This window comes from Centroberyx gerrardi, chromosome 8 (genome assembly GCF_048128805.1).
Source record: "Centroberyx gerrardi isolate f3 chromosome 8, fCenGer3.hap1.cur.20231027, whole genome shotgun sequence".
Taxonomy (NCBI): domain Eukaryota; kingdom Metazoa; phylum Chordata; class Actinopteri; order Beryciformes; family Berycidae; genus Centroberyx; species Centroberyx gerrardi.
The window spans coordinates 22,534,784-22,548,084 of NC_136004.1; the positions used below are offsets into that span (position 1 = coordinate 22,534,784).

At 41.9% G+C, this 13,301-nt stretch overlaps 1 protein-coding gene across 1 annotated transcript in view; it reads right to left on the reverse strand.

The window, feature by feature from the left end:
- grid2 (glutamate receptor, ionotropic, delta 2) overlaps positions 1-13,301 on the reverse strand; it is a 543,340-nt gene that overhangs the window by 99,309 nt on the left and 430,730 nt on the right. The window contains exons 10-11 of the mRNA XM_071907238.2: positions 8,030-8,227; positions 4,474-4,786 (exon numbers count right to left, since the gene is read on the reverse strand). Of these exons, the coding sequence (XP_071763339.1) occupies positions 4,474-4,786; positions 8,030-8,227 (511 nt within the window). The remainder of the gene's footprint in view (positions 1-4,473; positions 4,787-8,029; positions 8,228-13,301) is intronic.

Sequence of the window (13,301 nt, forward strand, 5' to 3'; positions counted from 1 at the left end):
AAAATGTTTTACCCTGTCCTAAAATTTGACAAACAGATACATTCTCTTGTTTCTATCAGCTCAGGATTATTTCCAAAATCATGTCTTTCCTATCTTTTTCACATCTAGAAAAATGAATTCATGCTTTTATTTCCTCATGCCTCGATTATTGTAATTCCCTATATGTCAGTATCAGGGACGCCTCCTTTTCTCGTTTCCAGCTCATCCAGAGTACTGCTGCTAGGCTTCTGACAGGCTCCAATAGGAGAACCCACATCACTCCGGTTTTAGTTTCACTACACTGGCTCCCGGAAAGGGTCAGAATTGTGTTTAAAATGTTGTTTGCTGTTTGTTTTCAAAGCCTTACGTGGTCTAACCCCAGACTAAATCTCTGAGCTCCTGTGCTCCCGCGACTCCTTAGGTCACCTGACCGGGGGATTTGTTAGTGCCGAGATCAGTTCGGAAAGGTGACCATGCTTTTGCAGTAGTGGCTCCCAAACAGTGTAATTCTTTCCCCCTCTACAATAGGTCAGCAGTGTCCTTATCTATTTTTAAGAATATGCTTAAGACTTACCTGTTTTTGTTTGTTTTTGTTTTGTCGTTACCCTTTTTGTTAATTTTCTTTCTTCCACTTTATGTTTGTTCATAATACTGCCTCTGTACAGCAATTCCTTGCAACTGTGTTGTTGTAAAGCACTTTATTAATAAATCTGATCACTTTAATTCATTTATGGATTATACTCTGCCTCCAATATATGTTGCAGTGCAGTGTAATCCACTTTACAGACTTATCATCTTCAGCAATGAATAGCACTATCATTCCACGCCATGTATAAAGACATATGTGTCCCTCTCACAAAGGCCTTTTTCCTTTCAAGCATGCACCTGATCCTGCCGGTTTATAAGCATCTACAACACTGACTGAAGCAGGCACTTCCTCACCAGGATGTCTGCCCAGCTCCTTGCTAAAACCTTAGTCATCTTCTGTCTGGGCTACTGCAACTCCCTCCTGACCAGACTCTGTGCAACTCATCCAAAATGCTGCAGGCCGTCTTGTTTTCAACCCTCCCAAATTCTCCCATGTCACCCCCTGCCTGCTCTCCCTCCACTGACTGCCTGTGGCGGCTCATATCGAATCCAAAACCCCGATGCTGGTGTACAAGACTGCAAAGGGGTCCACGTCCCGATACCACCAGGCCCTGGTCCGTCCAGGAAATGCCAGCTCATTCCCTGCACTCTGCTCGCTGCTTAGCTGTCCTGATAATGTAACCTTGTGATTGCTCCTCCTAGCCTCGACTCTTCTCCCTCCTGGCTCCGAAAATGTTAGAATGACCTTCCCACCACAGCCAGGGCAGAAGAGCAACTCTGTCTTGGACGCTGAAGATTCATCTCTTCAAGAAATACTTCATGTCCTCTTGTCCCCCTTGAATCAGATCCCCCTGTCCCATGTTTTCCCTCTCTAGCACATCTGTCTCCAGCTTATTCATTATCTGACACTTCTCATGCATCATCTTCCTAAGGTCACAGGAATATTTTGTTAAATCTATTGCCAGGACACCGAGACTCTGACTCTTGCACCCTTTATTGATGGTTGATTGTAATGTTAGTGTTGTAGGAATTTAGATGTATTCTACTGTTGCACTCGTACTTGCACTTGTATGTTGCTCTGGATAAGAGCATCAACTAAAAGACTCTTCAAAGTTTGGAAGTAAACAATCACAGCCTTTAATCAGTACTAATGGTGATTCACAATTACTGGGCAAAGGATATTTAGGATATATGTGGAAGTATTTCCTTTTTTTTTCTTTTTTTTATATATTCGTTTTGCACATCTTTAGACTATTTCTGTGAACAATTCTTTAATATTTTTTCTTTCAAAGTTGCTTCAACCTGAAGTGTTGTTTTGTTCAAAGAGTACTCTGTTGCAGTTGATCTGTCCTTTAAAAAATGAATAAAAACACCAAATCCAAAGATTTCTACTAGGCCTTTGATGTAGCGGTTAACAAAGTCAAGAACAATCCAGTATATTTTGGCACTGCAGATGCAGTACCCCCCACCCGCCTCTCTCTCTCTCTCTCTCTTTCTCTCTCTTGCTGTCTCTCTCTCTCCTTGAGACCAATTAGACAGAGTTTATGGAGTACAGACATTATTTTTTCCCATTGCAGCCTCCAGTAGCCTCCAGTTGGCCTCAGCACATAGCGTGCGCATGCACACACGCATGCACGCACATGCACACACACACACACACACACACACACACACACACACACACACACACACACACACCAGAGGCCAGACTGAGAGAGTTATGGTGAGGGCGAAGTTGTAAATAGACAGCCAATGTGTTGGTGCCTTGGTGTGTCCCTGATGAGCGGGGGGGTGGGGGTGGGGGATAAGGAGGATGAAAAAGAGAAGGGACAGAGAGGAGAGAATGGGGAGGAAGTAAGATAAATGGGAAGAAATGAAAGGGAAAGCAGATGGCAAAAAAATGAGGAAGGGAGAGGAGAGAAGAAGAAAGGAAGAGAAAAATGAGGGAGGAAGGGACAAATTAGGGAGTGAGAGAGGGGAGAGAAATCAGTGTAATTCCTCCTTTGCATCTCTGTCTTATAAACTCTCTCTCTGTGTCTCTCTCTCTCTCTCTCTCTGTCTCTCTCCAGTAGCTAAAGTGACACAAGCCAAAAGCAAAATTCTGGTGTCATGTTTGACTATTCATCCATATCACTCATCTCCAGCTCCCTCCTGCTGTGGGTGCGTATGTGTGTGGTTGCCTCTGAATCAATTCTCCCTAAGGGTAATATTTCAGGGTGAAGCAGAAAGGTTTGGGGCGTTATGCCTCTAGAGGTGCTGTGAGAATGGCAGACACTATGAATGTAAGAGCTCTGTGTGCGTGTGTGTGTGTGCGTGTGTGCGTGCGTGTGTGTGTGTGTGTCTGTGTGCATATCTGCCACTGACTTTCTAAACCTTTATTTGATCCTTTTTTTTTGGAATAAGTTAATGATTTGTCAGTCGAGATATAGTTTCAGTTGAAGAGTTTCATTCCAAAATGAGTTATCCAGCATTAGAAAAAGTTGATACAGTGCCTACTCTTACAAAATGATTGCTAGTATGAAAGTAAAGCACACTGCAGGTGACTATTAAAGCCAGTGAAGGTCAGCCCCACTTAGCCCTGTGGTAGTAGTCTGTTCCCATGCTCAGTTAATTATGTGAGAAATGTTTCTGGCTAGCAAATCAGAAAGTAATTATCTGTGGCCGAGGCACTGCTCTTCTCACATGTACAGTAAGTACCTGATGTCACACACATACACACAAACACGTTTCCATATACACACACAGCACAGAATGATATATATGCATACATACACACACAAAGGACGACCCGCTCTTTAAGTATTACATTTCCTTTTTCACTCATTCTCTCTCTCTCTCTCTCTCTCTCTAATGATGCCATGACTAAAATGTTAATTACAGCTAAAAAGAGAAACGATTGCGAATATCAAACAGCAATTAGCATGTATCATCATCATCATTACCACCATTAGCTGCAGCACAAGATGGAGGATTATTTACCGAACGGTGGAATGCTCATCAGTTGCTTATTCAAGGCCTGAAATATTTCATAAGCAACTTTAAAAAATCATTCCTCCCAAAATTTGCATAATTCATGTAGCTTAAAAAATTAACTATTGCAAGTCCCGGAGCATGAGAGCAAGTGCAAACAGCGCTCAGAAGAAAACAGCAGTTACAGTCGCTCATTTATTTTACCTCAAACCACACATGCATAAACAGGAATGTGCAAACGAGTGCGTGAGAGCATAATCAATCACGCTCTATCTCTTTCACACACACACACACACACACACACACACACACATATCACATACATTCTTGCAAAAACACACATGCACATACAGCATACCCACACACATTTCCCCACACACATACTCACACACATTTTCCCATTAGTTGTGATGATTCTGGTCGATCCTTTTTTTTTTTTTTTTTCGTGTTTCCACTGTCCTCTGCCTGTCATGGTTCTATTCCTGCACTGATTAAACTTTAATCCTTCCCAAGGTGTCAATTGTCTGATCTCCATACCTGAGCACAGCCCAATGGATTCTGAAAAGTCTTGGGTAGATATCCAGGATGAGGTCATTATCCTCCACAATCTCTCCTCCTTTTTGTCCTCACTTGAGTATTGTGCTCAAACACGAAAGGTCAACCCACACTCGTTTGAGACCCAGAAGACAATCACCATTGAATTTTTAGACATCAGGTTGCATTTGCAATTTTATCCTTTATTCTATCCTTCCTCCATCTTTTACCTTTTTGAAAGGATCCAAACTGTATGATGTTATACAGACTTGCGAAAGGAGTGAACTGATGGGTGGTACACATCCATACATCCATCCATCCATCCATCATTATACATTCCTCCTTCACATTACCGCTCCCTCTTCCCGCTCCCTCCATCCCTGTTTCCCACCTCTGACTTACCTTGCTGTACGAAGGACCCGTACACGAACCACATGGAGTTGTACAGCGTTGTCGAGGAGACGGACCCCATGGGCAGCCGGGGCGGGTTGAGCCAGTTGAGCAGGTACACCAGGATGCCGACCAGGAGCACGGTGCCCGCGATGCATGCCCACAGCGACAGGTCGAAGGGCGCCAGGCAGGCGAACATGTCCACGGTGCGCTCGGCCTTGCGCAGCAGAACGCCCACAGAATAATCCATGTAGCGCGTGGTGAAGTCCACAGCGCTCTCCCGCTCAGGCGTGATGGTCAGGGCGGAAAGACCCACGTCGGCTCGCTGCGGGGGGGGAGGGGGGACAGGAGTTTGAGCGAGGGTGAACAGTGTAATACAATGGAATACAGTTAGAAAATGAGGACTTTTGAGCCCAGAAATAGGAGTGCTTAAGTCCTAAGGAGTGCTTAAGTGTTCCCCCCCACTGTCTCAGGATCGAATCCCAGCAGAGCTTTCAATCCTATCCTCCTCAATACTTTCCCCATTGTCTAAAATATAGAATATAAAACACTAAAAAAAGGTGATGTAGACTGTCTATTCTCAAAAAAAGCATGAGAACCCATAAGCAAGTACAAAGTCTTGTGTCTGTTTACATATGCATGTAAATGTACGTGTTTGTGTGTGTGGTTTTAACTGCCTGTTAAAACCCCTCCCGTGCTTTTGTGTCAATGCGCATCAACGAGCATTTTGTATTGCCTTTCTCATCACCAAAGTATCTTGGAATTTGAAGGGACAACAAATCACTGTTTTTAATTATTTAGGTATTAAGGGTTTAACCCGAAAACAGCTGTCAGTGAGTGTGATTGCCAAGAAAAATAGGCTGAGCTTAGCTTACATGCAGAAACAATGATGGCTAATTAAAACGTTAGCAGTCCCCAATGCTTGGCTAGCAGCTGTAGACATCTGCTGGTACCATAACAAGGATTTAAGACGTTGTTGTACAATAATGTATGTGTGTGTGTGCGCGAGTGTGTGTGTGTGTGTGTGTGTTTGAAATCTGTGCCTGTGTGAGAGAGAGAGGACACGGACTAAGAACTTGTGCGATAATGAGGTTTTCTTTGTTACAAAGAACAACTGAATTCAACTCACTGTAACAAGTTAGGTGATTTTGTACGCCAACACGTACTAAGGCCCCCAGCCACATATACATGTACTGTACACACACTCCACCCAGAAACACACACTGATTACATACTCACAAACACACGCACACACACACACACACACACACACATACACACACACACAAAACAAAACAAACACACACAAATTTAATACACTGTAGGCAAAAAATCTGCTAATTTCACAGTCGAGTGAGGAAACAAAATGCTTAAATGTGCAGAAATTGTCACTTACACTGCATAAGAAGTATATTAGGAGAAACCCTGCAGGATGTCTGTTGGTTGTGTGTGCGTGTGTGTGTGTGTGGAGATGAATTGCCATGCTCGTTGAAGTGGTCAGTCAACATGAAAACTGCCACAGAGCACTCTGGGTAATAATTACCTCCTGGCACTGGGTTGATAGAGAGATAAACCTTGTTGCTGATTAGTGGGGAAACAAAATTACTTGATTTGAGTGTGTTCAGTTGTTCATTTACAGTCCACGCTTGTCTGTGTACACATGAATATGCATGTGCTGAGAGCATTACTCTATCGCTTTGTGTGCTCTAGCATTGGGGTGTGTGTATAACACAAATGCATGCATGTGCACGCCACACACACACACACACACACACACACACACACACACACAAGGTCAAGGGAAGGAAACCTTAGTCTAAAGAAGTATTCAAACCTGACACAGCCACAAGGAAATAATGAAATTAATGCATGAAAGACTTCTGAGAAAACATTGCTGAGAATAAATTACATCCTTGACCTGTGGAGAAAGAACAAAAACGTAGCAGCTTGGAACAATTCTAGGAGGACATCAAAGGGTGTTTTACACACACGCATGCAGGTATGCGTACGCATGCGCACACACACACACACACACACACACACACACACACACACACAGTTTGAGCTTGTATTGTATGGAAACGTATAAATGACGAAATGACAGTTGAATTGCTGTTAATAAGAATCCAGTTCTCCCATTGTCTTTTTCTTTCTATGGTTAATGAAAAGTCTCAAAGTGATTGTAACCTACACAAGTTTTTTGAAGCGATATTTTGCTTTGCTGCAGCTTTCATATATTTTCAACACACATTAATCTCCTGCAAGGTCTGATTTGCTATTGGCTGGTTTGTGATGTCAGAATTATTTTTAAAAAAATGAAAAAAATAAATGTTAACAATAAACACAAGTGAAGGACAGCCGATGCTAGTAAATGACTTCCCATTGAGTTATACTAAAAAAGCTTTTTTAATGGTGACAATGTTGTAATAAAGTGAAATATCCCTTTAATCTTGCTTCAGTGCTTTTTTTATGCTTCTTTAAGTTGTGGCCGTTTGCTTTTATTTAATACCACAGCTCCATTCTGCAGACAATTTAGCGCAGTGGCCATTTTTTGACATATGAAGTATTCAAATTGGTTTTAATGTAGCTATGCTTTTTTTGTACATTTCTGTAGAAGTGAAAAATGTTCTTTCTCTGTTCTACAGAAAAGGAAAAAAGAAAGAGCATAGGAACATTACAAGCAAAAAGTACAACAAATATTGGGAGTTCTTACCTTTTCTAGGGGATCGTGGTCCCAACATTTTGATTAATTATGAGGTAAAGATGAAAGATCTGAATTCAAATGTGAATACTCACACAGAGACACACTCACTTTCTTTCTTGCTTTCTTTCATTACACAATCTGAAATAACTTTGCTGTAAGAACCGCTCTGATACTAGAGGGAACAAAAACAGTCCAGAATGAACAGATGGATTTTAACGACAAACATATTAATTACTCTATGCCAACGTCTCTATTGGTGAAAACGGTCCACGTCTCTGCTGGAAACTGTCTAAAGCTTTTTGAAATGGAAAAAAAACAGCAAGGGGTCATGCATAATCGACCCGAAAATAGTGTGTTAACCTCCAACAGAATAAAATGCTGCCACTTTTCTACTTCTCTCTCTCACTCGCTCTCTGTCTCTGCCATCTGTCCGTCTGTCTGTCTCTCTCTCTGTGTGATTTTAAAGCTTCGCACTCATTTGAGTAAAGTAATTTCCACTTTCCGCTGAGGCTGCTGAAGTGTCTACCAGTAGTTATGCGCCAAATACTTGAAATCTACTTAGCGAGCCAAATTAATAGAAATCAGTTTGCCAACGTGTGATATCGCCTGTCCTCACCTTCAGTTAGCATAAGTGATGCCTGTACCGCATGCGTGCCTCTCCTCCCTGTGTATGAATTTGAGTGTGTTTGCATATGAAGGCCTCCTCTCGTCATGTATGTTCTCCTCACGCTAAACCCTCACTCACCCGACCCATGAGGTTGTTCCAATTATCACAATTCGAACTGCTGTATTTATTGTCAGTGTGTGTGCGTCTATGTGTGTTCCTTCGTGCGTGCGCATATATGTACGCTATTATATCCTCACCTTAAAGACTAATTCTCCCATCAGTCCGTTCCACTGTCCGTCAGGCTGCAAGCTGCCGTACTTGTGGTCCGGGGCGACGTAGATCTCATACTTGAACCCCAGGTAGTTGGACAGGGCATCCAGAACATCAATGGAGAAGCCCTGGTACTTCTTTGGTTTTCCCAGGACGTTCTCTGATACCATCACGAACGGCTCCTCCTGTAGGGCAAAGATCAATCAATCAGTCAGTCAGTAAGTCAATCAATCAATCAATCAATTAATGAACTGTCTATGATACCACAACAACAGCTCCTCCTAGAAGGGGGAAAAGATAGATTCAACAAGACAAGATTCTATACAGAAAAAGGAGGTAATTTTCAACACATTCTTAATCAAACTGTCTTACTGTAAGTCACTCTGGATATATCCATCAGTTAAAATGCCAGAAAGGTAAATTTGAATGTACATTCTTGAAAAAAAATTGTGGGTTATGGTATAGTTTCAGACAGGTCTCTGGGTTACTTTTTGATGAGTGCAGCAGAAACACATGATGTGTTGCGGTGTGCTGATAACACACAAGTGAGACATTGATTTGAGTGTTGTCAGTGTGCTCAAACTGATACGTCTTTTTAAAAGCAGCTCTTATGAAGCTGTGACATTTTGGTTTGGCTCGGCTATTTCAATTCCCTGCAGGGCTTCCTATTTATTTACAGAGGGAATTTGAAATTGTCAAGTAAAATAAAATATTGAAAATGAATAGTGACACCATGCTATTTGATGGATCAGTTTTCATTGTATCAAAAATGATTGCATATGTTAGCTGGTGAACCTCTTGTTATAGTTTGATGGTTTTATTAGCTTCTGTAATTGAAAGTATTACTTATACTCTGCCCCCGAAAAAAAAAAAAAAAAAAAAATGATTGCATATGGAATGGTTGAACCTCTTGTTTATCAAAATCACCATGGCAACTGAAAGTTTGCCATTGCGGTTGACTGACGTCTGGCAATGCTGACTTCTTAAGCAACACTGAATGCAGCATAAGGAGAGAGCGGTAAAAGGTTAGTATTTTGGCTATTTATTCATTTTTAGTCAGGAGAGGAGGAAGCCAGGAACATAGTCATCTTAGAAAAAGATTGATAGAATGTTTATTTTTATCCACTTGAATTTAAGGTTTGAGTCAGACAAAAAGAGATTTCTCTTTAACCCTCGTCTCTTTCATTCCCGATTTTGCTTTCTCAGACTCTTCTTTTCTCTCTCTTCTTTAATAAATCCCTATTGATGAGTGAAATGTTTTAGGCCAATATGTCTTGCAGATTTATGAGGGCCTGTGTGTGTTATTGACTGGATACCGGCTGCACATTAAGCACACACATACAGACACAGACACACACACCCAAGCTGTGCTACGCATTAACTTGGCGGTTTCTAATCCTTGCTAGCTCCCGCCGTTCAATAAGCTATTAAGCAGTGAGTGGACATGCATGCCAAGTCCTTCTCTCGCCACAAGCATCCATCAATCAAGGCAAGAACACCACTACACACACACGGCCACACACACACACACACACACACCGACACATGCTTATGTATCACGCAATAACCGGCACATGCATATGTATCCGGAATAAACTTGGTGCAGATGCATGTTTTTGTCAAATACACAAATGCATGAATCACACACACACACACACACACTTCCAAGTAGGTGAGTATCCTGCATGATAATTCTGGACAGGAATATATAGTATTTTTTTCTCTCTCTCTCCCCCTCCCTCACACACACACACACACACACACACACACACACACAAACACCACGAAATGCCACTGATGACATAAACATGCATTACAGTACATGCATGTGCACCTTGGAAGCTCATTACCAAGGTAAGTTATGCACTACAGAAGTACAATAACATTTTAATTGGCACTAGTGAACACAGTAGGTAAAAACAGGGTATTGAATGTTAAATGAGCATTAAAGAACAAAGCTTTTTCCGGTGCATGGGTGTATCAGTATACCCTGACACATTTCATAGATTATTTTATATCTGGAGAGTGAGCCAACTGGATTCTCCTTTTGGAATCCAAAGAGCTATAGCTACCTGTCAATCAGACACGGGGGAAGTTACAAGTTCACCAAGCTGTGAATGGGGAGAAACGATGGGAAACACTTCAGCAGGAAAGACTATTGTGATTTTGCGAAGGTTTTATAAAGTAAGATATTTATTTAGCTTGGCTACATGGCAGTATTTAGGTGAAAACTGTAATGCAAAAAAGACTGAGCTGTTCCCTGGGAAAACTGGGTTAGACTCTCATTCCATAATTCATCTCTGCATCAGTTTCCCCAACCTTCAACTTATCGAATGGAGGGTCCACAGGGAGGAAGAGCCTTATCTCCATCTTCAATCCCCCCCTAACATGTTCTCCTTTTTCATTTTTTCTTTGATAGCTCTAGCTTATGTTGCATTGATTACTTTCCAATTACATGGCCACTGTCTTGTGCACACACACACACGTATACATAGGCGAACACACACAAGCACATACACATATACCCGCCCACCCACAGATTCCTTTCAGCCTTGTCATCTCACACACAATCATAGCAGCAGGAAATCAATAACAGGCAAGGAACTGTACATGTGCACCTCCATGTAGGTGTGTGTATGTGTGTGTGTGGGGGGGTGGGTGAGTATAAGTACTGAAAGCATGTTTGGTATTTTATCCCATTATGGCGCAGGTAAAAGACTGGGAGAACAGAATGCGTAGAAGACCAACACTGCATCTCTCTCTCTCTCTCTCTCTCTCTCCCTCTCTCTCTCTCTCTCTCTCTCTTCTCTCTCTGTTTCTGTTTTCTGCAATCCCTTCATGTCTCCTGCCATTCCCCAGCTGTGACATAAACCATTTGTTATCTTTCCACATGGCACATTCTCCCTCTTTCCCTAAACATATGTCTAGGATACCTCCTCCCTCTCTGTATCCACCCATGCATCCATCCATCCACCCCCCCCTTACTTCCCTCTCTCTATCCCTCCCTTACTCCCTCACATCCCTCCACTTCCAACATTCCCTCTCTCCCCTCCGTCTCTCCCTTGTTCCCTCCATCTCTCACTCCCATCGTCCCCTTTTCTTCACTAATTCCATTGGCACGGATTCATCCCCAGTCTCCTCTTGACTAGAAGTGCCGCATGTGCTCTCTGCTCTGCTCGGGTGTTTTTGGAGACATGATTGGGACTGGGAACGGCAATTTTCCACGAAGAAGAAGAGATGGCATCTGAAGAGCTCTCCGAGGGAATGTTGGGAGTCACTGAGTCATGTGCTGATTCGCAGCGCAGACAGCGTTTTTCAAAGGACGCTGCGGATTTGCCGGTGAAATTGGTGCAAAATGCATTTCGAATAACTCTCCCAGTCTCTGTGGTGGATTTGGTTTCATATTGTTTTAAAATTAATTTCCCTCAGAATCTCTGTTTGATGCAGATGGGGATTAGTAAGGGAATATTCTTCCAATAGAGAAACAGTGCAGATTAGGACTCAGCAGCTGAACCTTGGACTTTACTACGCCCTTGGCAAGTGGTCCAGGTACATAATGATGGTAGCCTCCAGGTGTTTTCCATCATCATTCATCCCACAGTGCAGAGCATACAAAAGGTACATCACTCTTCCTGTAAGCTTTGCACTGTGGGACTGGCCACAAGGAGTTAATGGCAATGTCAACCCAGGAAGCTGCCATCTTTATGCACTTGGTCCATTGCTTTAATTCACATTCACAATGCTCAAAATTAACTCTTTTACTTGGTAGCATTGGTGCTTTCAACCTCAAAAACTGCATCAACAAAAAAAATGTAGATGCACCCCAAAAAAAGTAAGGATCATCAATTTCAATTGAAAAATCAGCAATACTGAAAAATCCTGACAATTTTATCTGCTGGATATCCAGATATGGAAAATAGAAACATATATCAACACAAATTGTTTACATAAAATACCAAAATACAACATAGTAATGATATACATCACTTTTACTGTCAGTTGTTGATATGGCTTCAGTCCTCTCTGTAAATGTCACATTTCAACTCAGCTATCACAGAAAATCCTGACTGTTGAGTTGCATCAAACTAGATTAGGGCAACATGCGAGTCCATGAGTTGCACCTTAAATCAGAATCTTGGGCAATTTTACAATCTCTCTTGCAACTCCATTCTACAACTAAAAAAAATGTCTGGCACACATTGCTACAAATACAGCAAGCAGTGTAGAGTCATAAGTTTCACTTTCGTTTTCACAACGGGAGGCTCTGTCAGACTGAGAAGGCCTTGTCCCCAGGGGCGCTGCTCTTGGGAGAAACACTTTCCCTTGCTATACTGGAACAGTGCTAATACAAAGTGAAACCAAGTGTGGAGATCAGATCAGATTCCTTACTCATATTAAAAATAAAAATTACCTTTAAAAACTAGTAGCCTGGAAAGAAAGAAAGAAAGATAGATAGATAGATAGATAGATAGATAGATAGATAGATAGATAGATAGATAGATAGATAGATCAATTATCAATTATCTGGTCAGTACTCATTTAAAAAGTAGCCATTTAAAAAAACAAAAAAAACAAAAACAACTTTGAGGTAAAAGTCAAAACAGAACAGATAACAAGTTGCTGGCTTAGTTACTCTAAAAAAGTTGCACCAAGATAATCATTTGTAGGCGGACCAGTGAGCTCAAATTCAATTCAGCTTCGGTCGCATTTGCAACCAAAATGGTGGCACTTTGCAGCCCTATAGAGGAGCATAAGCACATAATTATAGTGATTTAGCTGTGCCTTATGAGCATCCATTTAACAATCAATACAGTCCCGGCTAATCAATAGCATCGATTTAGAGTCATTGGTCCTAATAGTGCTGTGATCTCATCGCCAATTAACTAATCGATAAACATTCAATGGACAAGGGTCTGGCTGATTGGATAGATCGAAAACATCCTTCCAAAGGGTAATATGTGTGTGTGTGTTTGTTTGTGTGCACATATGTTCCTGCTTGCTTGTGCATATTAGAGGGCAATTGAGCTGCTATGCATGGGATAAGAGCCTTGCACCTTACATACAGAACACAGTTTATATCAGAGAAGAAAAAGCCCAGGGCAGCAAAGAACAATCTGTTCCAAAGGCCCCTTTAGAAACCTTCAACATCAAACACACGCACACACACACACACACACACACACATACCCACACACAAACACTTAGATGGTACCCTCCAACCATTCTCACATACAAAACAGTACACCAAGGCAACACTCT